The 26,726-nt window shown below is 46.0% G+C and overlaps 1 protein-coding gene across 1 annotated transcript in view; it reads right to left on the bottom strand.

Annotated features, from left to right (window-relative positions):
• LOC310690161 (mediator of RNA polymerase II transcription subunit 1-like) overlaps positions 1 to 21,019 on the bottom strand; it is a 28,498-nt gene extending 7,479 nt beyond the window's left edge. The window contains exons 1-14 of the mRNA XM_083468824.1: positions 20,945 to 21,019; positions 19,426 to 19,529; positions 18,556 to 18,637; positions 18,244 to 18,298; positions 17,017 to 17,149; positions 15,388 to 15,416; positions 14,937 to 15,008; positions 14,775 to 14,849; positions 14,575 to 14,645; positions 12,087 to 12,152; positions 8,768 to 8,876; positions 7,907 to 8,037; positions 7,340 to 7,452; positions 5,365 to 5,560 (exon numbers count right to left, since the gene is read on the bottom strand). Coding sequence (XP_083324950.1) covers positions 5,365 to 5,560; positions 7,340 to 7,452; positions 7,907 to 8,037; positions 8,768 to 8,876; positions 12,087 to 12,152; positions 14,575 to 14,645; positions 14,775 to 14,849; positions 14,937 to 15,008; positions 15,388 to 15,416; positions 17,017 to 17,149; positions 18,244 to 18,298; positions 18,556 to 18,637; positions 19,426 to 19,497 — 1,204 coding nt within the window. The 5' untranslated portion in view covers positions 19,498 to 19,529; positions 20,945 to 21,019. The remainder of the gene's footprint in view (positions 1 to 5,364; positions 5,561 to 7,339; positions 7,453 to 7,906; positions 8,038 to 8,767; positions 8,877 to 12,086; positions 12,153 to 14,574; positions 14,646 to 14,774; positions 14,850 to 14,936; positions 15,009 to 15,387; positions 15,417 to 17,016; positions 17,150 to 18,243; positions 18,299 to 18,555; positions 18,638 to 19,425; positions 19,530 to 20,944) is intronic.
• Positions 21,020 to 26,726: the final 5,707 nt, after the last annotated feature.

Here is a 26,726-nt window from a genome sequence, read left to right as displayed (position 1 = left end):
ACTCAGGAAGCAATGCGGACTTTATAGGGCAGGACTTTGTCGACCGGCACGCTATACAGTTGCTGCCGGCCACGCTGCCCCTGCAGGTTGTCACGGTGGATGGCAGGGAGCTGCTAGGGGGGCAAGTGGTGAAGCAGACGCCACCAATGGTGATGCGACTTGGGAATCACAGGGAAATCATCAGCTTCAACGTCACTCAACTATCGGACACGCCCATTGTATTGGGCATGAGTTGGCTGGATAAGCACAGCCCAACGCTGGCTTGGTACCAGAGGCAGCTGACCTTCGGCTCTTCCTTTTGTGCTGAACACTGCATCGTGCCCCGGCAGGAAGGAGAGGAAGAGGAGGCACAGCTGTAGCTAGGCACGCTGCAAGCGGTTCCCCACAAGTACACAGAATTTTTGGAGGTTTTCTGCGAGAAGGAGGCAGACAGGCTACCCCCCCACAGACCATATGACTGCAAAATTGACCTGCTGCCGGGGGCGGCGCTGCCCAAAGGGAAGCTGTATTCCATGTCTGAGGACGAACTGCAGGAACTCAAAGAGTTCATAGATCATAATTTGGAGCGCGGTTTCATCCGGGAGTCCAAGGCGGCGGGGGGCAGTCCTGTATTCTTTGTTAAGAAGCGGGACACGCCCCAAAAAAGACGTAGTGGACTATCGCATCCTCAACAGTGTGACCAAGCCATCGGACTTCCCCATGCCCCAAATCGACGACCTCCTCGCAAAGGTACGGAAGGGCAGCGTGTTCACCAAGTTAGACCTGCGAGGGGCGTACAACCTCATTCGCATGCGGGAAGGAGATGAGTGGAAGACAGCCATGTTCACGCCCCTGGGCACCAACGAATATAGAGTTATGCCTTTTGGATTGCAAAATGGCTCCCACGTTTTTCAAGCGTTCATGCATCACGTGTTGGCAGGGCTCCTCTACAAGACGTGCGTCTGTTTCTTGGATGACATCCTGATCTTTTCGGAATCGCAGCAGGAGCATGACAGACACGTCAAGGAAGTGCTGAGCAGGCTACGGCAGCATAGGCTTTACGCCAAGCTGAAGAAGTGCCAATTCGACGTGACGGAGGTGGATTTTCTGGGCTACAAGTTGTCTGACAAGGGGCTCGCCATGGACAGCGCCAAGGTTCGAGCGGTGTTGGATTGGAAAAGCCCACGCAACCAGAAGGAGGTCCAACGGTTTGTCGGCTTCGCGAACTTCTATCGCAAGTTTATCAAAGGCTTCGCTATGCAGACGGCGGCCATCACAGACACGCTCAGCTCCAAGAAAAAGAAGTTCATCTGGACAGAGCAGGCGGAGCAGTCCTTTCAGGCACTCAAGCGTCTCTTCGCGTCGGAAGAGCAGCTGCTACATGTCGACCCCAGCAGGCCGATGAGGGTGGAGACAGACGCTTCGGACAGAGCCGTGGGAGCAGTCCTGCTGCAGAAAGACCCGCAGGGGGTTTGGCGGCCGGGAGCATTTTACTCCAGGAAGCTCAGCAAGTCCGAACAGAACTACACCATCTGGGACAGGGAGTTGCTGGCCATTCATGCAGCGTTCAAAGCGTGGAGGCACTTCCTGATCGGCGCCAAGCACACGGTGCAGGTCTGCACAGACCACAAGAATCTGGAGCACTGGCGCACGGCACAGTTCCTGAACCAGAGGCAGATACGTTGGGCTGAGTTCTTTGCGGACTTCGACTTCCGAATAGAGTATGTCCCGGGGGACACCAACATCATGGCGGATGCTCTCTCCCGTAAGCCACAGTATCTGGAGGAAGCAACGCCAGCGGCCGCCATGCACATCTTTGCACCAACAGTGTGGGCGTGCGCTGCGGCAACAGTTGACCTGGAGGCGGTGCGACGAGCGTTGCAGGATGACTCCTTCGCGCAAGCAAGGATGGCAGAGGTGCAAAGGGGCACGGCAGCGACCGACGAGTTCCAGCTGCGAGATGGATTGCTCATCCGGAAAGGGGCCATCTACGTGCCGGGAGACGAACTTCGCGCCAAGGTACTGCAGCAGCTGCACGACGCGCCCACTGCCGGGCACTTTGGCAAGGAGAAGACGGTGGAATTAGTCGCCAGAGACTTCTGGTGGCCCGGAATGAGAGGGGAAGTCGCGGACTACGTGGCGAGGTGTGACACCTGCCAGAGGGCCAAACCAGTGCACAGACCGCCGGCCGGACTGTTGGAACCGCTGCAGACTCCGGTCGAACCATGGGAGAGAGTGGCCCTGGACTTTGTCACGGATCTGCCCAGCTCGAGGGGCAAGACGGCCGTGCTGGTGGTGGTGGACTTGTTCTCCAAGATGGCACATTTCATTCCGTGTGCTAAGGTGGCCACGGCGGAACAAACCGCCAAACTGTTCATAGACCACGTGTTCAAGGTTCACGGTCTGCCGCGGTCTATTCTGTCCGACCGAGGGCGGCAGTTCATCTCGAATTTCTGGCAGAAGCTGATGGGCTTCCTGAACGTCAAGATCAACCTGGCGTCGGCTAGACACCCGCAGACCAACGGGCAAGCGGAGCGGGTCAATGCCATCATGCAGCAGTACCTGAGATGTTATGCGAATCAACAGCCTGCGACGTGGGTGGATTACCTGCCTCTCGCCGAGTTCGCCTACAACAACACGAAGCACGTGTCCACGGGGGTCATGCCGTTCTTCGCCAACAACGGGAGGCACCCCAGAACCTTCCCGGGACTGGAAAGAATGGGGGAGGGGGAGCCGCAGACAGCAGATGCGTTCGCGTCGGAGTTGCAGGAGGTCCACGATCAGCTGCGGCGGCACCTGGAGCTGGCCAAACACGCATACAAGGTACAAGCGGACAAACACAGAAGGGTTGGCGAAGAGATCCATGTGGGAGACTGGGTCTGGTTAGCAGCCCACGCAGTGCCGGCCAGGTCGTTGGCGAAGAAGAAACTAGGGCATAAGCAACTGGGGCCCTACCAAGTCGAAGAGCAGGTCAACCCGGTGGCTTTCAGGCTGACGCTTCCGGAGGGTTCCAGGATCCATCCGGTGTTCCACAGATCGGTGCTCACTCCCTACAAGGCACCTCACAGGTTTCAGGAACCAGGAACGGCACCGAGTCCATTCAGAGAGAGAACCGGGCAAACGGGAGTGGCACAGGAGGAGCGCATCAACGAAGTCACGGAGATTTTGGACTCCAGATGGGGGGAAGAGGGGGTAGAATACCTTCTCGCCAAGGAGGGCACCCCGGCCAGTGCCAACAGCTGGGTGCCGGGCTACGCTTTAGACGAACCTCTGCTCAAAGAAGAGTTTCATGCCCTCTTCCCACATAGGCCAATGCCAGCAGACTTTTTCGACGACTGGCTTTTCACGCCCACGCTTTCAGCGAGCACGTTCCGGGGGTTCGACTCGGACGAGGAACCGACACGAGACGCCCGTTCCCGGAGGGGTCACCCTCGGGATCCGCTTCAGAACCCTCGTATTGGTGGGATGATCGACCAGAGGAGCAGTTCCGCAGAAAGTGGCTGGAGGGTCCAGGACGAGCAACGTATCCAGAAGGAAGCGAGGGAGAAACGGACATGGACGTTTTCGGGGACGACCCGGGTTTCGAGCACGGCGGCACTGAGATGGAAGCGGAGGTGACCGTCGTCGACGAGAGCAGGGAGGAAGAACCGGAAGACTTCAGATGGAGGCCCGCCACGGGAAGCGAACTGTATCCGACATTCGTCCCCCTGACACAGCAGCACCCAGCTCCCGCTCCGGAAGGAGGGGAGGGGGGAAGAGGGGGCTTCGAGGGGGGGATGGATGTCAGGGGTTCAGGAGCAGAGGCAAGGGCAAGGGAGGAAACAGAGAGCGAGGGGGAGGAGGCAGAAGAAAAGATGAGTGATGACGACGACCCGAGATCTCCGAGTCTTTCCAGTGAATCAGAAGATTCACAGAAAGGAGCACCAGTGGCCAGGGCAAGGGGGGAGCCTAGGGGGACACCCCAGGAAGATAGAGCCAGAGGGGACTCAGAGGGGAGCAGTTGGAAATCGGGACCAGCGTCACCGCCAGAGAGCAGGGAAGAGGAAGGGGGCCAGGGATCAAGCGCTGGCAGCTCACAACAGGAGGGAGGGCACGAGTCAGGAGTGGCCACACCTCCATCGGGAAGCGAAGAAACGGTCAGACGGAAGGTGGAAGGTTGGGCGTGCGCGCCAAGTTCAAATGCACAGGAAAGTGACGCAGTAGGCAGCCCGGAAAGGGAGCCAGGTCCTAAAGCCCGGCGCAAGGAGACAGGAGGGTCCGGGGGGTCGGCGTCAGAAGAATCCCGGAAGGAAGAGACCCCGGGGGGCAGAGGGACCCAGAGGAGAACAGTCAGGCGGAAAAGGTGGAGCAGGGCTAGGATATTAAGTTGGTGCACAAGGGGCGGAGACTCAGACGGAGCTTCGCCGATCTAAACATAAGACGTAGAGTTGCACGCAGCAGCTTGAGAATGGAAACTGTAACTCAATAAAGACTTTACTTAATGATCGCTGGCTAGCGTGATCCTCTGTGAGCTAGGATCGGGGAGCAACTCTGACAACATAGTTTCAAGATGGGAGTTGCAAATGAAACAATGAAGAAGGGGGAGAACATTGCAGCCAATGCACATTCGATTTGCGTGATCTGTTCTACGCTATTCATATTGTTGCACCCCACCCTCAATCGCCAAGGTTTCAGGGATTCCAGGTGCTTACACAGGGTTGTGATTTTTTGGGGGAATGAGGCACAGTGGAGACTGTGGTGTCTTTATGATGTATGGTTTATCTACACGTATATACAAACTGAGCCTACAACATTAGTTTCTCCCACGGCAGCAGCCTTTGATTCAAACAGAAATCAAATATTTCTCTTTGACCCTGTCTCCAGATTGCTGCTTTTCTTCCTGGTCACTTCACTGCTTCTCTCAACTCTGGCTTTATCTGTGAGAGGGGGCCCCACCCATTTGCCATCTTGCCCCTTAATCCCCCTTAATGGCTCATCGCTCAGGTCTATCACCTCATAAGGAGGCTAGCCTGGCTATTCCTTGGTTAAATTCTAATACTTGCTAGATCCAAGGATTAGAGGGGTCTGGCACCCAGCTTAACCTCCACAGATATGATGGGCTCACAATTTTCCAGCCACTTTCAATGAATTGGATCACAAAAATGCTGAGAGGGGATTAGAACCATTATGCTGTCCATCACACCTCCTTATTTCCAATGCCTGAATGAATATCTTGTCACCACCATCCAAGGTGGACCTAACTTTACATGCATTCAACATATAAATCCCAATTGATATATTTGAGCTTCACAGCAAATACTGAAGATAAACTCTTCCCAGAATTCACTAGTAGAAACACAGCAGAATCAGAAAGAGGTGTGAGCAAAAGATGTGCGAACATCTTACCTTCACACTCAGTCGTCTCAGACACACAGCTGCTAATGAGGGTGTTATATGCTGCTTGACGTCTGAGAACTTCAATCATATCAGGCACACATTTGGGATGGGTGAAAGGGATTTTCTTGACCATTGCTCCAGCTGTATCAGATTTTTCTATGCCTTTATCTAGGAAATAGCTGTGTTTTGGGCAGCCTGGAAGAGACTGAACATAAACCGTACAAGATTTGTTCATGGATGTAGTAGCAATTGTTTCCTGCATTGATTTTTGTTAAAAAAGTAGTGAATAGGAAACATGAATAAAAGGAACTTCCCTTCAAAAACATACCATATTTACTTGAGACTAACGTACCATCAAATCTAATGCGCACCTCAATTTTCAGAACCTTGAAACCAAAAAAAGTATTTGCTGGCGAATGTAAATGTGCCATCGAATCTAATGCGTACCTTGATTTTCATAACAAAAAAGGTGAGCATTAGATTTGGGTAAATACGGTAGTTGTCTAGAACAGTACAAAGAATGTGACACTGGACTTTTAAGCAAACCTTGAAGTAAGCTGCTTATACTATAGATGCCTTGACCACCCATTTTAAAACAAGTTATTAAATGGAGTAGTCTCTGCACTGGATCTGAAGAGTTGCTCAGCTCTCAAGCCCAATGGCACCATGGGGAAAAACCAACCTATCTGTGTACACATGGTAGTTTAAAGTGGATTTTATGCATTTTATGTGTGCTTGTTTTTCACCTTGTCCACATGACATTGCCCTCATCTAAGTAGAAGTCCACACTTCCCTCTGCCATTTAATTCAGAACTTCCAAATCCATGTGATAAGGGGCGGAAATCCAATGTAAACTCAGATGTTACCCAGACACACTGAAGCACATTGTGAGGGCCACTTCTTATGTGTGTGACAACGTTTTGCTGGGTCTACTGCCACCTATTCCTGCACCCCCTACTTCTACTGGTGAGGTTTCCTTGGTGGGCTTTTATTGGGGCTGAGACAGAGACGCACTTTGGGGGGAAGGTGGTGAACCCACAAGTGTGGTATATTGGAAAACTTGTATCTCAGTAATAATAAATATTGGCCACTCACACAGGTAAACAAATGATTGACATGCCCACAGTGGACTTCAGTTTTCCAGAACTCAAGGGGAGGGGTAGGAAAATACTAACTGAGAGGAGAGGACAGCACATCCCATGAACACATCCCATAAACATCAAGACGGAGTTCAGCTGAAAGTGCCCATGTATGGATGAATGCACATGGACAGAAATGCACGTGGACAAATGGTGTCTGTATGAGCCATGTGCACATTAAGCCTCTGGTTTGTATACCAGTAGTGCTAGTTTCCGCATAGTAGGATTTATCACACACAGCTGTTTCAAGGGCAACTTGTACCAAAAAGAACTGAATATAAACTAAAAGCATGGCCAAGAAGATGTAAGAAATAAATATAATCCACCAACAGGATTCACTCCAGTTGGATCTTTCTATCAAGTTATTCCCCACAATGAATTCATTCTATGCTACATCTTTATGAAACTTTCCCAGCTATTATGAGACCATGTGTGCAAATGGTTTTAACCTGAAACAAGACTTTTAAAAAAGTTGTGTTATGGGTTAGTATAAGGCCGCATTTAGCTTTTTAATGACATCTCATGGATGACAGCCCCACAATTTTGCACATTAGAGTCACTGAATTGAGTGTAATTTTGTGTGTGAGAGAGGGGGAGAGTAAGGAGAGAGAGAGAGAGCGCACACACAATTTGTGTATGTTGTGTAAAGGCCAACCTGGGCAAAGAATTGCAACTTAGGTCATAATCAAATTTAGCAGTGTTAAAGTCATCGACTTCAGAAAATTCATGTGACTTCCCAGAATTCAACACACAGCTTTCAGTAAGCTGTAGAATCATGACTCATTTAGCAGCTTCATTCCTGACCTCATAACTGGAGTGAATACCAACAATTGGAGTATAATTACCACAATGAAGGAAGAAGTACTTGTTATCAAACCATGCGGATGATTTTCTGAAAGGGCAAACTGAACAATCAGCTCATGTAGAGGACCTGGCTTCAATCTAGCAACTGGAAGCCCTAAAACCAAATAATTTTTTTCCATTAGTACTGTACAAGAGCATCATTGAAGATGGAATGCATTCGAGAGAAACAGCATCACATGAGAAGAGGCAAAGAGAGATGTGATCACACAATGGTTATCAATAAATCAGTGGGATGGTTGCCAACAGAGGGACAGGGCTATTCAGATCAGCAAGCACTTGTGCTCCCGAATGGGCAAGTTGCTCGTGGGAAGGCTGGGACAAATACCAGCATGAATGCTATACTCCTAGTACAGAAGCAGCAATACTTGGTTCTCATTTTACGCTCCTACCACTTCTCCCTTTCTAACTTCACCCTGGGGCCCCATCAGCCTTCACACCCCTGTAGGGGAAGAATTAACCAAATGTTAATTAGGGTCTATTGAAATGCTAGCATGTTAGGAGGGAGGGTGGAGGTACAAAATTATGTACTTAATTAAATTAAAGCATGCCTGTAAGCTCCTGTAGTTTATGAATACTGGATGAAGACAGAGGAAAAGGACAGTTCTGGTAAAACATCAGGAAAAAGCAAGCTGATAATGGTGCAGAAATTACTTCCTTCAGAGGCAGGAATCTGGGGCTGCTGAAGAAAAGGGTTCAAAGTTAAGCATCAGGTAAAAGGAAGCTAGTTTGACCAGTACTCTGGTAGCACAATCTTATAAGTTAAGCCAATGTTTCTCAAGCTTGCGTCCCCAAGTGTTGTTGGACTACAACGCCCATCATCCCTGACCACTAGTCCTGCTAGCTAGGGATGATGGGCACTGTAGTCCAACAACACCTGGGTACCAAAGTCTGAGAAAGGCTGTTCCAGGATCTCAGGCAGGATTTTCCTTTATCAGATCCAGAGGATCTGTGGCCCTCCAGATGTTGTTGGACTTCAACTCCCACCATCCCTGACCATTGACCAGGCTCACAGGGGCTGGTCAGAGCTGGAGACCACCAGCACTGCTCACAGTAGACAGCACCTTCAAAGGGAAACATCAGTTGGTGAGGAGAGGGGGCAGAATAAGAGTTCAGCCTGGCCTGAATCCAGATCAAAAGCACATACTGGGTCATGGATTGGCAGCAGCCTTTTCTTCAGACTGAAAATGGCCAGTTTAAGCATGTACTCTTAAGAAGTGTGAAGAACACAATGTGTAATTTGAGGACGCACTTCCAGGTTTTGTACACATTTTCCTACCACGTTCCTCACAGTGTCTTAAAATGACAGACCATTAAGAAGTGAATTTGATGTGCTATCACACACCCATTAGCGAGGGACTTCCATGTTCAGTTATACTGATAGGAGCATGAATGATGCCCTCAAGTCTTACCCATCTTCACCAGTCGGCGAATTCACAAGTGAGGGTGCAAGAGGGAGTCGGTGGACTGCATCAGCCCCTCCTATTATGACAAGCACCTTCCTGCCGTCTATTTTCAAGCCTGATGGAAAGAGAAGACACAAATATGTCAGACTGGTGAAGATGATACACAAATGGCCTTGAAGTCTTTGTCCAGGAACATTGATTTCCCCCAATACTTAAGTGAATTGTGATTCTAAGTTCTATAGCCGGTGATGTTATTCTGTCAGAGAACAGAAGGTTGCATGATGGATGCCTTGCTTGCCATCTGAACCCATTTTGTCACTTGTTATTTCAAAGCTAGTTCTGGACTAGTCTGAGGGAAGGCCCTGTGGCAGTATCTATTTAGGCCCCCTGGGAGTTTCCATGGTGACAGCTGTGGGTCTGGGAAGCCGGCAGCCATTTTAATAATAAAATGGCCGAGATTTTAAGTCCCCACAATGCCTTGGATGGATACTATGTGAACCAGTCCAGGGCACTGATGGGAAATTTAATACGGTGGTCCTCTTCCATTTGTTGTTGTCAGTAAAAACTAAAGTGGGGGAGCAGGTGGGCCAAGCTGGGGTGGTCAGCTCTGATGGACTCTGCTGAAATGCTAAGCACTGTCTTTAGTCCTCTACCGTTATGACTGATGGCTATTGGGGGGTTTTGACCCAAGCAGATAGCAGGACAAATAAAGCAACAGGTCACCACCAACTCTTAAACTTGTCCATCTTCTCACAAAATGACCACATCCAGACCAGTACACTTCATTTTTCTTCCTCATTGTTCCAGTATTTTTCTTCACATACGTGCATTGCAATATTAACACAGTTGTGTGCCATGTAAAAAACATTACATAAGACAGTTTCTTTTTTAAAATACCACACATCGCGGAATGGATACAGTGGTACCGCGCAAGACGAACGCCTCGCAAGACGGAAAACCCACTAGACGAAAGGGTTTTCCGTTTTGGAGGCGCTTCGCAAAACGAATTTCCCTATGGGCTTGCTTCGCAAGACGACAGCCCATAGGGAAATCTCAGGGACAGCGGGGAAGCGCAGCACGTCTTCCCCACTGTCCTTGGACCTCCTCCGAAGCCTGGCGGCGGGGCGGGGACACCTCCTCCCGCCGCCGCCGGGCTTCGGAAGGCTCCTCCGAAGCCGGGCGGTGGGGCGGGAACACCTCCACCCGCCGCCCGGCTTCGGAACGGTGCTCCGAAGCCGGGCGGTGGGGCAGGAACACCTTCTGAAGGCGGGCGGGGGGCGAAAGTCTTTGCTCCCCCCTGCCTGCCTGTCCCGGAGGGCTTTTGAAGGCAGGCGGGGGGGGGGAGCAAAGACTTTCGCCCCCCACCCGCCTTCAGAAGACCTCTTCTGAAGGCTGGCGGGGGGCAAAAGTCTTTGTCCCCCCCTGCCTGCCTTCCCCGGGGGCTTTTAAATCGCCCCGGACAGCGGAGAAGTCCTCCGCTGTCCCGGGGCGATTTTAAAATGCCGCCCGCCAGCATTTTAAGATCGCCCGGACAGCGGCTGTCCCGGGTTTTTTTAAAATGCTGGGGGTGGGAAGAAAAGCCCTTGTCCCCCCCCCCAGCCTTCAGAAGAGGTCCGGGGACAGACTGTCCCCGGACCTGGTCTGAAGGCGGTTTCCCTAGGAACGCATTAATTGATTTTCAATGCATTCCTATGGGAAACCGTGCATCGCAAGACGAAAAACTCGCAAGACGAAGAGACTTGCGGAACGAATTAATTTCGTCTTGCGAGGCACCACTGTACTAGAGAAATGGAAATGTATTGACCAGCTCAGGCCGATTCATGGTGAGTCAGCCCTACCTTCCTCTTGGTATTGCAGGAGCCCCCTTGGGTTTAAGTTTGTGCTACTACATCCAGATACACCCTGCAACTTTGATGTGGCTTGCCAAGAGAGTGATTGAAGGCTAATAATAATAATTTATTATTATATTTATATTATATTTATATAAATAAATTTATTATTTATACCCTGCCTATCTGGCTGGGTTTCTCCAGCCACTCTGGGCGGCTTCCAACAAAATATTAAAATACTATAGTCTGTCAAACATTAAAAGCTTCCCTAAACAGAGCTGTCTTCAGACGTCTTCTAAAAGTCTGGCAGTTGTTTTTCTCTTTGACATCTGGTGGGAGGGCGTTCCACAGGGCGGGTGCCACTACCAAGAAGGCCCTTGGCCTAGTTCCCTTGCTTCTCACAGCAAGGGAACTGCCAGAAGGCCCTCGGCGCTGGATCTCAGTGTCCGGGTAGAACGATGGGGGTGGAGACACTCCTTCAGGCAAACAGGACCGAGGCCGTTTAGAGCTTTAAGGGTCAGCACCAACACTTTGAATTGTGCTCGGAAACGTACTGGGAGCCAATGTAGGTCTTTCAAGACTGGTGTTATGTGGTCTTGGCAGCCGCTCCCAGTCACCAGTCTAGCTGCCGCATTCTGGATGAATTGTAGTTTCCGGGTCACCTTCAAAGGTAGCCCCACATAGAGTGCATTGCAGTAGTCCAAGCGGGAGATAACCAGAGCATGCACCACTCTGGCGAGACGGTCCGTGGGCAGATAGGGTCTCAGCCTGCGTACCAGGTGGAGCTAGGGGTAGCTTCCACTAAAAGAAGCTAGCAATATTATCAAGCTGTCATCTTGAATACATGTATCAATACACACTTGAATGTCTGTAGCAATACAGAATGAAGGTTAAGGCAACGAGTCACAGCACAGGAGGGTCGAGAAGGGACAGGAGTGGGATTACATAAAGATTTCTGCTCCAATCACACAAAAGTTTGTGGCTGGGGGTGTGCATGTGATGTGTCCACACCTCAGTGTTTTGCATGCAGGAGGTCTCAGGTTCAGTCCCCCAAACCTCCAGTTAAAGGATTTTAGGTGGCAGAGATGGGAAAATCTCAACCTCACACCCTTCAGAGAGCCGCTAGCATAACCATGCAATCCTGTCCATCTCCACTCAAAAGTAAGTCCCACTGATATCAGCGGAGCTTCATCATACACAAGCAGGGATAGAACTGGTCTTCGTTTACTCACTCAAAATGAAGCATATGTCATTTAGTGAGGGTAGAATCTATTTTAAAAGGGAATGCAGAATGAGACCCCCACTATGGAGGTTTTCTAGTCGATTCACAATCCCTCACTCATCACTAAGAATAATATATTTGTGGGACCTGTCTTTTATTTTTTATAGATGTATTTTATTGGTTTGTTTGCTGTAACGGGTTTTAGTGTTTATACTGTGTTGTAAGCCACTTTGAGTCACTTTTGTGAGTAAACTGACAAAATAATAATAAATACCTGGGGTGAGTTGTTCCTCTAGAATTTGATACTGCGATAGATAAAATTCAAGGTTCATAGGGCTTCCTATAGAATTTGAGAAAATTAGAGGGATTAAACAGAAAAAGCACATAACGGATAGCAATGTAAGCTATGTAAGCTTAGGATGTTTGATTCCCTTCATCGTTTTTGTTTGCTTCCAATGCAAAGGACTGAATACACCAGGGGCCATATTGTGCGACAGGGGACCCAGACAACTGTTTGGGGTTGCAAGGAGATTGTTGTGGAGAACTAGTTATCCACTCATCAGTTTAAACATATAAAACAAGTAAGTTCCTTTGTACAAATCACAGAATTGTAGCATTGGAATGGACCACTTGGGTCATCTAGCCCAACTCCCTATAGTGCAGGAATCTTTTTATCCAATGTGGAGCTCAAACTCACAGCTGCGAGATTAAGAATCGAATGCTCTACCAACTAAGCTATCACTCCTAGGGTGAAATTTCTTCCTGATAAATCATGCATACAATTCATGCATAAATATTGAGGAGCAAGCTGCAGGACACCCTAAAATAAAGTACAGTGGTACCTCGTGTTAAGAATTTGTTCTGGAGGTCCATTCTTAACCTGAAACTGTTATTAACCTCAGGTACCACTTTAGCTAATGGGGCCTCCCGCCACAGCCACACGATTTCTGTTCTCATCCTGAAGCAAAGTTCTTAACCTGAGGTACTATTTCTGGGTTAGCAGAGTCTGTAACCTGAAGCGTATGTAACCTGAAGCATCTGTAACCCCAGGTACCACTGTATTCAAGAAGGTTGTACAAATGGGGGAGGAGCCCCAAGAGATGCTCCAAAGTGCCATTTAGGGACGACTCTGCACACTGCACATGGTCAAGTAACTACCAAAGAAAAGAAGAATTATAGGCAGAAGAAAAAGGCATTGGGGGAAGCAGTGGCCTAATGATCGGACACCCAGGAAATCACTAGCTGGTCTTGGTTTTAACTTTTAAGGCAGTTGTGCAGAAAGTGCACAGTTTGATCCTTTATGCCGATCGAAAGGTCGGCGGTTCGAATCCCCACGGCGGGGTGTGCTCCCGTTGTTCGATTCCAGCGCTTGCCCACCTAGCAGTTCGAAAGCACCCCCGGGTGCAAGTAGATAAATAGGGACCGCTTACTAGCGGGAAGGTAAACGGCGTTCCGTGTGCTGCGCTGGCTCGCCAGATGCAGCTTGTCACGCTGGCCACGTGACCCAGAAGTGTCTGCGGACAGCGCTGACTCCCGGCCTCTAGAGTGAGATGAGCGCACAACCCTAGAGTCTGTCAAGACTGGCCCGTACGGGCAGGGGTACCTTTACCTTTACCTTAATACATGGTTCCAGTAGTAGATAGGTAGCCGTGTTGGTCTGCCATAGTCAAAATAAAAAATTCCTTCCAGTAGCACCTTAAAGACCAACTAAGTTAGTTCTTGGTATGAGCTTTCGTATCTGAAGAAGTGTGCATGCACACGAAAGCTCATACCAAGAACTAACTTAGTTGGTCTTTAAGGTGCTACTGGAAGGAATTTTTTATCTTAATACATGGATCACACACACACAGAGCCGCAACAGGACTAGCATCTTATCAGGAAACGTAAGTCAAATGGGGGAGGGGAAGCAGCATTACTCATAAACAAGGAGAAGTGTATGTGAAAAGGGACCAAAACGCAAGAAGAGGAGTTTGGATTTGATATCCCGCCTTTCACTCCCTTTAAGGAGTCTCAAAGCGGCTAACATTCTCCTTTCCCTTCCTCCCCCACAACAAACACTCTGTGAGGTGAGTGGGGCTGAGAGACTTCAGAGAAGTGTGACTGGCCCAAGGTCACCCAGCAGCTGCAGGTGGAGGAGCGGAGACGCGAACCCAGTTCACCAGATTACGAGTCCACTACTCCTAACCACTACACCACACTGGCTCTCCAAGGAGGAACTAGTCAGGACCTCTCCTCTATTTTCACAGCTACCTAGAAAAAGACTCGGGGACAGGAAAGGGGTTGTACACACTCATGTTGGACTCACCGTCATCTCTAGTCAAAAAGCGGTTTTGGAGCACAAAACTAGAAAAAGTGGTTTTGGAGCGGTTTTGTGAGCAGAAAGTATACTGGGATGAATGTGCTCACAGAACGCTTTGGGTAACGAGCTCCACTAACCCAGAAGTAGATGCTCCTGGTTGCGAACTTTGCCCTGGGATGTGAGTGAAAGTTGCGCACTGGTAGCGTGGCAGCAGCGGGAGGCACCATTAGCGAAAGCGCGCCTTAGGTTATGAACAGTTTCGGGTTAAGAACGGACCTCCGGAACGAATTAAGTTTGTAACCAGAGGTACCACAAACAACAATGCCTCTATCATACATGCTACCTACAAAGTCACTGGAAAGCAATCCCAAGGTATTACTATTCTTTAGCATTCTTAAATTATGCTTGGCTACCATGATCACACAGATATCTCCTTCAGTCTGAAGAAAGAAAAATCAGTTACCTCCACTTCTTGGGTTCAGATAGCCAACTTTTCCACATAGTATTTCAGTGACTCTGTCCATACCTGGTGTTCTGTTTTTAAAGTATATACAGTAATCAGTGAGATCAAGAATGCACTCAAATGCCTTACAATTTATTATTATTATTATTATTATGACAACCATCTGAACTTGCACCTTCCCCAACCACTGTCAAACCTACCTGCTCAAAGCAGACAGTGAGCAGAGGTCTTTTTCCAAAGCCAGGAAGGCAGCAAACACCTTGGACTTTGTTTCACTAGAAAAGAAAGACCTTATTGGAGGAAGGGAGTTTTATATACAATATAATAATTTAAGTAATGTAATTAAGTTGCAACAAACAAACCTGCTTCCTGGAATCTGATAAATATTTAACATATCTGCCAGCATGTTTCCAAAGGCATCAAAATTTTCCATTCTAAAGAGCAAAATACATGCAATAATTGTCAATGCTGAAAAGGCAAAGAGAGCCATGTAGCCAATATTTGGGAAAACACCACCACCGAAGTGAATCTGATATTGGCAGCATGTTGACATAGAAAGCAGTGGGATGCTCTTACCATTGCGCTACCATCAAACAAGACATCTAAAAAACAGCTAAATAACTTTGGAAAGTGGCTCAAATTGGTCCTGGACGGAGGGCAGGCAGGGATGGAAACAACAGTTATCAGAACTATTTATTCATTTTTACCTCAACCACAGAAAACGATATGGAAACAGTGGCAAAGGATTTTTATTTTATGAAATTAAAAATTTGAAAATTGTGTGTGCTAAAAATCCACCCAGCGCATATGTACCTTAGAAGCTGCAAAAGATCTTCACAGGTCTAGAAGACGAAAGAACAGAGGTTATGGTTTTTTAAAGAGGGGCACTATTTTCTTAAAAACAAAGCAGAAAGGAGAAATGACATAAGCCGAACCTTAGTCAACACGAAACCTTAGCAGACACTACGAGGAATATCCAAGGATGTTTTTCCAAGGATCTATTCAGGAACAGTCACTTTTGGCTGTAAACCAGAATCTATAAAAGCATATATTTCCTACTCTTCTCCCACCCGTAGTTGGAGTGTGATTGCATCATTTTGAAAGCCCTTGGGGTTCCTTCCAACTCCACAATTCTAGGATTCTATGTACCCCCCCCCCCCGCCCCGATGTACCATGGCCTTCACTGCATCCACATATTGCATTTACTTCCTTTATTGGACTACCCCTCCAGACTAGGAAAATTCAAATTTAACGGGGGAAATTGTGGGCTAGCAGTTGGATGAGGACATTATGTGAACGAGGAACAACCAGCTTCAAACCCACATTAAGTTCCCCATGTGGACGAGCCCATATAGTTGCTACTTCATGTCAAGCAGTCTCATCAGATGGGGACAAATTAAGGAGGAATGGTCACCCAGCTATAAGGAATTTTAACCATCTTTGTGCAATTATTTTGCAGTTCAGCATTTGCTATTCCCACAAATTTTGCATTTGCAAATGCAGATGTTTAGTTTGGTTGTAGCAGCAACAGCATAAGTGTTATAACTAATGTAAAGTTGTCCCTTTGACTTGTTTGTTGTTGTTTAGCCATTTAGTCGTGTCCGATTCTTCGTGACCCCCTGGACCAGAGCACACCAGGCACTTCTGTCTTCCACTGCCTCCTGCAGTTTGGTCAAACTCATGCTGGTAGCTTCGAGAACACTGTCCAACCATCTCATTCTCTGTCGTCCCCTTCTCCTTGTGCCCTCCATCTTTCCCAACATCAGGGTCTTTTCCAGGAAGTCTTCTCTTCTCATGAGGTGGCCAAAGTATTGGAGCCTCAGCTTCAGGATCTGTCCTTCCAGTGAGCACTCAGGGTCGATTTCCTTAAGAATGGAGAGGTTTGATCTTCTTGCAGTCCATGGGACTCTCAAGAGTCTCCTCCAGCACCATAATTCAAAAGCATCAATTCTTCGGCGATCAGCCTTCTTTATAGTACAGTTCTCACTTCCATACATCACTACTGGGAAAACCATAGCTTTAACTATACGGACCTTTGTTGGCAAGGTGATGTCTCTACTTTTTAAGATGCTGTCTAGGTTTGTTATTGCTTTTCTCCCAAGAAGCAGGTGTCTTTTAATTTCGTGGCTGCTGTCACCATCTGCAGTGATCATGGAGTCCAAGAAAGTAAAATCTCTCACTGCCTCCATTTCTTCCCCTTCTATTTACCAGGAGGTGATGGGACCAGTGGCCATGATCTTCGTTTTTTTGATGTTGAGCTTCAGACCATATTTTGCGCTCTCCTCTTTCACCCTCAATAAAAGGTCCCTTTGACTTACATGCAAGCATCTCACTTGCTCCACAGGGTTTATTATGAAGCTATAGATATTTTAGAAGAACAAGAAAAGCAGGATTATATTTCATCAGATCAGAACACCCAAATGAAAAATAAAATAAAATTACCAGGGGTTTTTTCCCAGGGTGAGCCAACCTGACATCCACCACTTTTCCATCCGTCTCCAGGTGAATCTCAATGTAGAAGGATTTGGATGTTATATAGCAAACTGCCCCACTGGGGCTCACATAATAATTAAGTCTACAGAGGAAAGAAGGAAGAAGAAAAAATGCATTGCTTATTTAAAAGTTACAGTGTGCAACGGAAGCCTAGAAGGCTGGCCCAAGACATTTTGGCACCTCAAGTGAACCACAAAATGGTGTCCCCCCTCTCCAACAGGAAGGAAGGGTGAGTGAAGATCTACATCAGGAACAAAGTGATGAGGAATAAAGATCGACAGAGTGGCTGGGGAAACCCAGCCAGATGGGCCGGAAATAAATAAATAAATAAATAAATAAATAAATAAATAAATAAATAAATAAATATTTTATTATTATCTGCTGCTGCTGCCCCTGTGGATCCTGCCACCTGAGGCAGGATGCCTCACTTGCCTCATGGATGGGCTGACCCCGAATGCAAACTTTTTTCTTTATCTTGGTTGATGTATACGGGTTCTACAGAAAGGAGTGTTTGCACCCAGCTTTCCAAATGGCTGTGTTTCAGTTCCTGATTAAACGTCAGCAGCAGCAGGTCTGTACATCGGTGGAAGACCACATGCTTTGGACTGAACCCCCCACCCCACCCCAGGTTCAGCCTCCAACATCTCCAGGGCTGGGAAAGGCAGAAGATGCAAGGCGACACAGAGATCAAAATACTAATAGCTGGATTTGGCATAAAGCGGCTTCCTACTCCTGCATTTTCTGAAATGCCACTTTGTAGTGGCATTTATCTACGCTTTGTCAAGAGGCTGAGGTGAAGTAGTAATCATTTCACAGGCCCCAGTATAGGCAATGTCCCAAAACTTTCTGCCCGAGGGGAACTCCTGACCTGCTCATGCTCATCTCTTTCAAGAATATCGCAGGAAAATGGCAGTAAGCCGCAGCTTAGAGGATGCATTAGCCACTGAATATACCGAATGGCATGTACGCATGTCATGTGAAAATTATACAGCCGTAGAAACATACCTAGCAGTCCCACTGCTGCGGGAAGTGAAGAGAGCGTGTTTAGTAGATGCAGAATCATAGAATAGAATCATAGAGTTGGAAGAGACCACAAGGGCCATCGAGTCCAACCCCCTGCCAAGCAGGAAACACCATCAGAGCACTCCTGACATATGGTTGTCAGAGTATACTTACCCCTTTCGATTTGACAAGAGTGACAGCTTGTTCATTGTTGCAGCCAAAGGTCCTGCTGCACACATGAAAAAATAGGGAATAAGGTTCCATCACACAGAATCAACGTGTTCAATAAAAGCAGTCAACAGATCCCATGTTTAAGAGCAAAAGTCCAAAGATTCTTGCTTAATTGTGCTATATTGCTCATCGTACCTTTTGTAAAAGGAAGGCATCTAGAGCCAGACACATTCGTTGCACAAGATGACAAGACAGAAGCTAGACATCGTTTCCATCAAACATAACAGAAAATTAGGCAATCTTAGAGTTGATTACCGTGCAAGGTTCTTTGTATTTTCTCAAGGCAAATAGATATGGGAGACTCTGATGCCTTACTTGAAGTCCAAGAATGTTTGTCCTCATCAAGAGAGAGAGAGAGATACATATACATATATTTGTATTATATAATCATTACATGCAAGTCAGAAAATTGGCTGGTATGTTCAAAGCAATATAGGGAATTCAGCACTCTCAGTCAGGCCTCTTATATCTTGACCTTCATTCCCCCCTTTGGGGTGCCAGATCAAAATGCTGCAGCGGCAATGGAAGCTACAACTGGCAGAAGACATCCCCCCCACCAGGCTTTATAACAGACCAAGTAACCCCACATCCCAGTATCAGCTGGGGGTGGATTGGAAAAAATATAAAATCAAACGGGGGAAATTTGCCTATTCAATTTTTCAATCCATAAGGGATTGATTAGCTTTGTAATTACAAAGCATTACAACACTGCCATTTTTATTTTCCATTCTCACCATGGAATTTGCATCACTCTCCCAAGACCACACACAAACTATCCATTTAATTGAATTTAGTTTCTTCCTCGATAATCACAATCAATCAGTATTTTGGGGAAGTTAAGAATCCCCTCCATTATTCCCACCTAGAGCCATCTTGCCAAATTTCCCCCTTCAGAGTTATCCATCCAAGATCAAGAGTGGAGATGACAGGGCAGTAAAATAACAGCCTCACATGTTAAACTTTGGCCCGTCAGGCAGAAAATAAGATGGAAAACATATACACACGTTGACTCACTTTCCCTTCTACTTTCAATTATTCTCCTAAAGAAAGCATTTTTTTTTTTTAAAAAAAAGTTTCTCCCACATTACTCCTCCCCAACAGAACTGATTTCACTACAATTCTTACCATGGAGAGACGAACCAGATCCATAGTTTCACTCCATGGCTTCTGTGAGAATTTTAGACGTAGCTTTTCCATTATGTCATTTGTAGACCCAGATTTCGCAGGATCTAGAAGAAGTTAAGAGTTTAATTAGCTGAGAGTGCAGGAAACCTTTTTCAGTTCAAGGGCCACAGTTCCTTGCTTGAAGCCTCCTGGGGGCCATAGGCCAGAAGCAAAAGAGGGTGGAGGAAGAAATGGGAGTAGGCTGGTGTCTTCACCTTCCCTAGATCCCTCTTTATCTTCCGGGGAAGCCGGAAGCTTTCTCAGAGTTGAAGGAAGCTTTCCACCCAGCAAAACCCTCTAATGCGCTGACAAAAGGTGTAGTTTGGGAGGCTGTCTGGCTTAGGGAGATTTGAGGGCCAGATGAGAGGCTCGAGGTCCACATTTGGTCCCTGGGCTCAAGGTTCCCCACCCCTGATATAGCAAAACAGCCAACTATTATATGACTTCAACGAACAGCCCATACTGCAACAATAGTCACTTTAAATTAGGACTATTTAGTCCCAGATGGGTGAGGTATTTCAGATTAACTGACTCATGAACTTGGCTACAATATAGGTACTAATATTAATGGACCTGTGTTTGGCTTAAATCCCACTCTTCCACCTGTTGAATCTCATAATCTGAAATCTACAGCTATTTTAAAAGTTCAGTTTTATATCTTAAGTGTCTTTGACATTAAATATATATATATATATATATATCTCCCCATATATCATTCTAAGGAAGTAAACCTACTCTTACCTGAGAGAAAATCCTGTTGAGCTAATTGAGAATTGCCTCAGACACCATTTTAAAACGAAGTAGCACAAAGCATTTTTTCTAGCCAAAAGGTTTAAAGTTTCTGTAAGGCAATCCATTCAGCATCTACTTTTTGGAACTGTCTGCCTGGTAATATTAGGTACTTTCCACTGTATTGTTTTTCGTGTTTGCAATGACTTTTATTTTTGCAAGCCAACTGAGGCATGTAACTTTAACATGTGATTCTATTATGCATAATTGTTTTTAAAATGCTAGTTTCATATACAGGTAGCTTGTTTTTAATGTTTAGCCCCATTGGTATTTTATAATTAATTTGAGAGGTCTTCTGTTGAGTAAGTGGTATGCGATTTTTGTATGTTTGTTAAATACATCAAATGGCCATAAAGCCTATATTGGACACTTGATTTCTTCTTTGTGTTATGCTACACATCAACATCATTTGCTTCACTTACTTTCCCTATATTGCAGGTAATAGCACAGTCTATGGAGTCCAGAAATGGCAAAGTCCCTGTCCTCAGGCAGGTTAGCTCTAGACATTTCATTGGCTAAGGGGCAGCAGAAGATTGCTTGCCTGCCTTGCACATACAGAAACAGACTGGGCAGGTATTTGACTCTTACTGCAATAGGAGTAATGGGATGGAGTCCTCAACCTCACCCAAGGGCAGCAGGGTCATTATGGGGGTAAAGAACAGGTCTTGGGGCAGACATAACTCTATCTTACCAGAGCCAGGGACCTCAGGGGCAAACAACCAGCAGCTTCTACAGCCGGAGACGGTAGCCTTGTTCAACCTATAACATCCTCTCTGTGGTGACAATAAGCATAGTGTTGTAATCCAGCCACACCTTCCACATTAGCACCTGCCTGGAAACCCAGATCCTAAGTGGCTGCAAATACAACAGCCCAATTAGCAACTTACTTACCCATTTCTCTTTCTGCAGCTGTTTAAATGGCTGAAGCCAGTAGACAGGAAGAAACCTCCTAACAGCCTCTCCTGTTTTCTCACTTCCTCCCTCTGTCTACCTAAGAATGGTAGTAGCAGCACCTGGTTGAGATACCCTGGATTTAAGTAAACCGAAACCTCAAAGGCCACATGTGCAGTGGGAGAGAATCTTAATTGACAGGGTTGCCAACTTCCTCTATTTTTACACCGCATGTGCTTCTATGCCTTTAATATCAGCCTAGCCCACAGAGATTTAGCAGGCTGATGTGGAAGTAAGAGTTCATCTATATATTTCCTTTCTCTCTTATGTGACCAGGTGCAAACTGGTGCAACGGCTCTTGTGGATATGAGATTTATGCATATTTCTGCAAATGGTTTGGGCTACTGTACCCTTAAATACTGCCCAGAAGAGATAATTTTAATAGGTGCACGGAATAACAGGGGATGTGCACACACCATACAGTCACAGCACCCACCCCAAAAATACTGAGAGCTCTAGTTTACCCCTTACGCAGCTACAGTTCCTATCACCCTTAATGAACTTCTGCCCAACAATTTAAGATAAAGAAGACTTGTCCTCCTTTGTGCTTTATTGCTCCACCATAACAACATGGTGATTGTGTGATGGGGGTGTGACATAACTCACAAAGAGCAGAAAAAGAGACAGGAGCACAACATTGTTGTAATACGTGTGCATGAAAGTATAAACGTGAGCCCTGAACACAAGCTGCAAGTGGGTGTGACTTTGCAGCCTCTAGTCTACACCCTCTGTCTTCTCAGTTTTTCTCTCTTCCGGCTTCCTGGAGCAGCAAGGAGCCCTGTGGCCAATGGCTTCCAACTGCAAGAAACACAAAGTGAACTGAATCTCTCCAAACAGAAGATTTTATAGCATGCATCTTTGCTAACCCAACTTAAATAGCTGCCTATTCAAGTAAAGCTCTGAGGTGGATTCTGGTTAAGAAATTGTGTGGGAATATGCACACAAATATGCACACACACATACAGTCTTACACACAACACCCAGATGGCATTATATTACACTGTCTATTTTTTTAATATATTCCAATGTTATGTCAATGGCAATATTAATACAATATCAACTTTTCATTTAGCTTGGCAGCCTAATCAGTCTTTAGTCATCATGGTTTCATGGAGTAAGATCACTAGCCTACACTGTGACGTTTTCAAGATGTTTGGAAAGAACTGTAAGTAGGGTACTATCAGCACAAGAGAGGACAGATCAGTTACTATTTGGTGTTGTTGTTCCATGTGCCTGGTATGTATTGCAGTTCAGTGTTGACTGTACAAGGGAATCAGGCTGACTGCATGGAAAGAGGACAAGAGAATGAAGTGATAATAGGAAAGATTGAATACCAATGTCAATTAAATTGAATCCTCCACAAAAAATGAGGATGTTCAGAGGATGTTCTTCACAACCAGCTCAGTATGCAGAGGGAATGTTTTCATTTCATTGCAATCGTAAATTTCAAAGGCACAGAGAGATAAAATATTGGCATTTCAATCAGCACAGCTTCACACACCCACAGAGCTCAGCCAACTCTGCATTGAAAGCTTTAAGAAAGAAAGCCTATAAGATATCCATGAGATTACTTACAAGATTTTAAGGGATGGAATTTTATGAAATCCTTATAACTAAGCCTGGTGCCTTTGAAATATCCTTTGAGCTCCCCTGAGCACATATAAGAGGAATGGAAGCAGCAGAATAAATACATATGCTTAATAAATAAAGTCAGACTCACAAAGCAAACATGTGTTCATGGGGAAACATGAGGAAACCGAGGCTCTCTGAAGCAAATATAACATTGACTTGCTCTGACTGGTGATGGAATACTTAGAAATTTAACAAATCTAAACTATTTCTTAGCATGTTTGTCAAAGGGAAAGAGGTTTCTGGATTTGTTGTTGTTGTTGTTAATTTAGCATGTCTCCATATGTGCCGTCTTAAGCAATAAAGGACAAGGCCTTGGCTCAAAGAACTTGCAACCTGAACTTTGACGAATGAAGGGTAAAAAGAGATGAGTGTGAACAAACAGAATTACAGCACGGTCCTGTGCATGTCTACATGTAAGTAAATCCCATTGACCACAATAGAACTTACTCTCAGGTAAGTGTGGATTCTTAAACTAGGCTTCACCTAACAGGGGATTGCTGCCATGGATCTCCCCCCCCCCCCCGGGTCCTGATCTCGTTTGCTCCAGCTGCACCAGCTAATTATTATTATTAAATCTAATTTGGCCCAAAGGTTGATTATTTTTAAAAAAACCTTTTAGCTGATTTATCAATTAACAAAACATTAGTTTATGCTTTGCTGTGAAACTTTTGCAAAAGGAGAAATTAAAGGATTGCAAATGCATCCTGAAGTAGCTAAACCTTCCCTTCTTTACACACACACACACACACACACACACACACACACACGGAGAGGGAGGAGAGAGAGAGAGAGAGAGAGAGAGAGAGAGAGAGAGAGAGAGAGAGAGACCCAGGAATACTGGTATCTGCATCAGCAAGAAGTACATGGGAGAAGCTATGTCTTTAATTGCCATATTGCCCGGGCACCCTAGCCCTATAGTGCAATGAACCCAAACAAACACAAATCAGAACATTTGTGGTATGAAAAGTGATGGGATTTCAGCAGGAAGCTATGGGCTATGCACAGATCATTAATGATGCCATGTGACTCCCCCAAAATGTTATGAGGGTCAAATGAATGTGTGCGTGTGTATGACACCCCCAATAGTGTCAAGAACAAAAATAATCCTGAATGCATATTCAGGAGGTGCCTTCAGTTAATCAATTAGATTAATTGCCTGAACCTTCTTGAATGAATGGGCTCCTTGTTAGCTGAGCAGCAGATTTTTATTTATTTTTTAAAAATAGTTTTGAATTATTTTTAGTGTGCAATCTTACAAAAAAGGTGGCTGGTGCCATCTTAGAAAAGTGATTCACCCCCTCCCTCCCTGCCTCCCTCTCTCACCTGCACACCCCACTTCTAAAACGGAATGTGCTATACCAGGACTTCATCTCCAAAGAAAGAAAGAATGCCTTTTCCTCTAGAATTCTTGTTCTTGTATGCAAATGGCTAACTTCAATGAAGTGCCTTAAAGTTCAAATGGTGAAGTGATCAATGCTTTCTTTAATCAGGGGGCAGCCCTGGTGAGGACACACACGCTTTGCTGTTCCTCCCAAAGGCCTCCTTTGGCAGCTTATAGTTCTGCCTGAGCTGCAGAGTTGCACCAGTTTGCCTTCAAGCCACTCAGGGTGGCCAGTTCTCTCCCTCCGGGGCAAAGAGCCGGTGCATTTTAACAGTTACATGGGGAAAAGGAACTGAGCAAGGAAACGACTTGCCAGCACTCTGATACGGTGAAGTGAAAAGTTTCACTAGCCAAATTCCTGCTTGTCACACTCCTGTGAACAGTACAGGAATTGCGGGGGAAAGGAAATGACAAAACGGTGGGAATCCCATCCTTGTCTGTGGATAGATTTCACTACTGGGTCCTGTAATTATTCTCTAACACACGTTACTCTTCTGGCAGGGGTTCAAAAATACCCATTCAGTTAGGAGCTATGCAACAACAACTTCATGGTGTGTTTTGAGCTGATCATAAGCACATCCACCTGTCTAACTGGTATTATGTTTAAATGTTTCATTGTTTTTTAATGATGATTCCCCCTTCCATGTTCTTAGCTGTTCAGTCCCTGTGTGGGGAAAAGGCAGGGTATGTCTGTCTGTCTGAAGAAATAAATGAATAAATATAATTTTGCAGAAAATGCTCTGGGCTTCAGGTTGAATGTAAGATGGGCAAGTGGAGCTTGAGAGAGTCTTTTTCAGCCAAGCCAATATGAGCAAATAGTAGTTCAGCCTCCCCCATGCAGTCTACTCGTGTGAGCAATGCACCATCCGAGGAGATGGGGAAGACAGAAGCAGCAGCAGCCATAATCACAGAAACTGATTTGCAGAATCCCTCCATTGTGCAGCTATTTGCCAGCCCAGCTAACTTCAAGAACTGACAAGTCAGTTCCATCCAAAATAGACAGCACTGGGCTATGGATCTGACTTGGTGTAAGGCACTTAAATTGTTTTTGTTTCTTACTATGTTGTGTATTCTTGTGTTTTAATATTGTGAACCACCCTGTGATCATTGGATGAAGGGCAGTATAGAAAATTAATAAACAATAATACAATCCAAGCATCCTCATTCGAAAACTTTTCTGCAAGGAAGTGATTTTGTATTCTTTTTTACAGATGTATAAAAGTGAATACGACAAGGAGGGGGGATTCAGTGCTTTCAGCCACTTGTTACTTTTTAAACTTGGTGGTGGCGGCAGTGGGGAGTGAGTGAGTAAGCAAGATGAGTCCTAGACACTGTGCGCCCCCTGACCCCACTCCATGATTATTTATTTAAGGTTTTCCTTCAACTTAATAATGTCCTCATTCTTCTGTAGAATATTTCTGCTGACAGGATTTCAGCTCCCCCTGTTGCGATGCATTGTATTTTGGTAGCAGTCTGAGACTCTCACGTTTCATCAGTTAGATGGGAAAACAGCAACACCCCCAGTTCAACAAAGCCTCTGTTCTGCAAAACATACTATGAAACTATTTTCTTCTTCCTATATATTATTTCCAGCTGCAGTTGCTGCTTGGCTGCGGCGCAGATACCTTATGACATATGTTAGTTAGGAAAAGTTTGGAGCCCAGCTGATTTTCTGCGCTAAGGATGGATGGGGGTTATAGTGTTTTTTTAAATTATTTACATGGCCGTGGTGTCTGTGACTTTAAATTATTGATGCAAGTGATAGCAACTGTCAATGAGACAAAGCCAGTGCGGGAAGGAGCGACAGCGGCATGCTGTATATACCCAGCGCTGGTTCAGATCGGTGCTTCTCATCTTTTCCTAGGCAAGCAGAATGACTGTGGTTCCTGTCTCTCAGTACAAACAAAAGAGAGGGAGGGAAGAGGGAGGAATTGTTAGTGGAAGAATTTTCCAGCACAGGCTTTACTACAAAGAAGGTTTCTAATTGCCAGGAATGGAGAACCTGTGCTCCTTCAGGTGTTGGTGGTCTCTGACCGGTCCCAGCGAGCCTGGTCAATGGTCAGTATTGATCGCCCAGACTGGCAGACGTTTGCCAGGATACCATGCAGGGTTTTTTCCTCATCACTTGATCCTTTTTAACTAGAGATGCCATAAACTGCACATGGGACTTCCTCTCTCACTGAGCTACGGCTTCTCCCCAAGCCCAGAAAATTTAGCAAATGACTATCAAGACAGACCACACTTTGAATCCCTTCTGTGCCCCCTATGAATTTGTTGCCCAGGTGTGATTTGAGGAATATTTTGGGTTACATTGTGTAATATAGTGACAAAAAGACTGAGCTACGAACTGGTAGGCCCTACTTCAAAATTTGACTCTGCCTGGAAGCGATTAAGAGTTCGATCCTATCAATGTCTGCTTGGAAGATCAATGGACTTACTCCTGAGATAACAAATGTGGCTGACTTTGAACATGCTTAAATGCTGAAGAAATATCAACATTAGTAAATAT

This window comes from Podarcis liolepis (genome assembly GCF_965112155.1).
Source record: "Podarcis liolepis genome assembly, chromosome: 12".
NCBI classification, from domain to species: Eukaryota; Metazoa; Chordata; class Lepidosauria; order Squamata; family Lacertidae; genus Podarcis; species Podarcis liolepis.
This window is presented reverse-complemented; position numbering and strand designations above follow the sequence as displayed.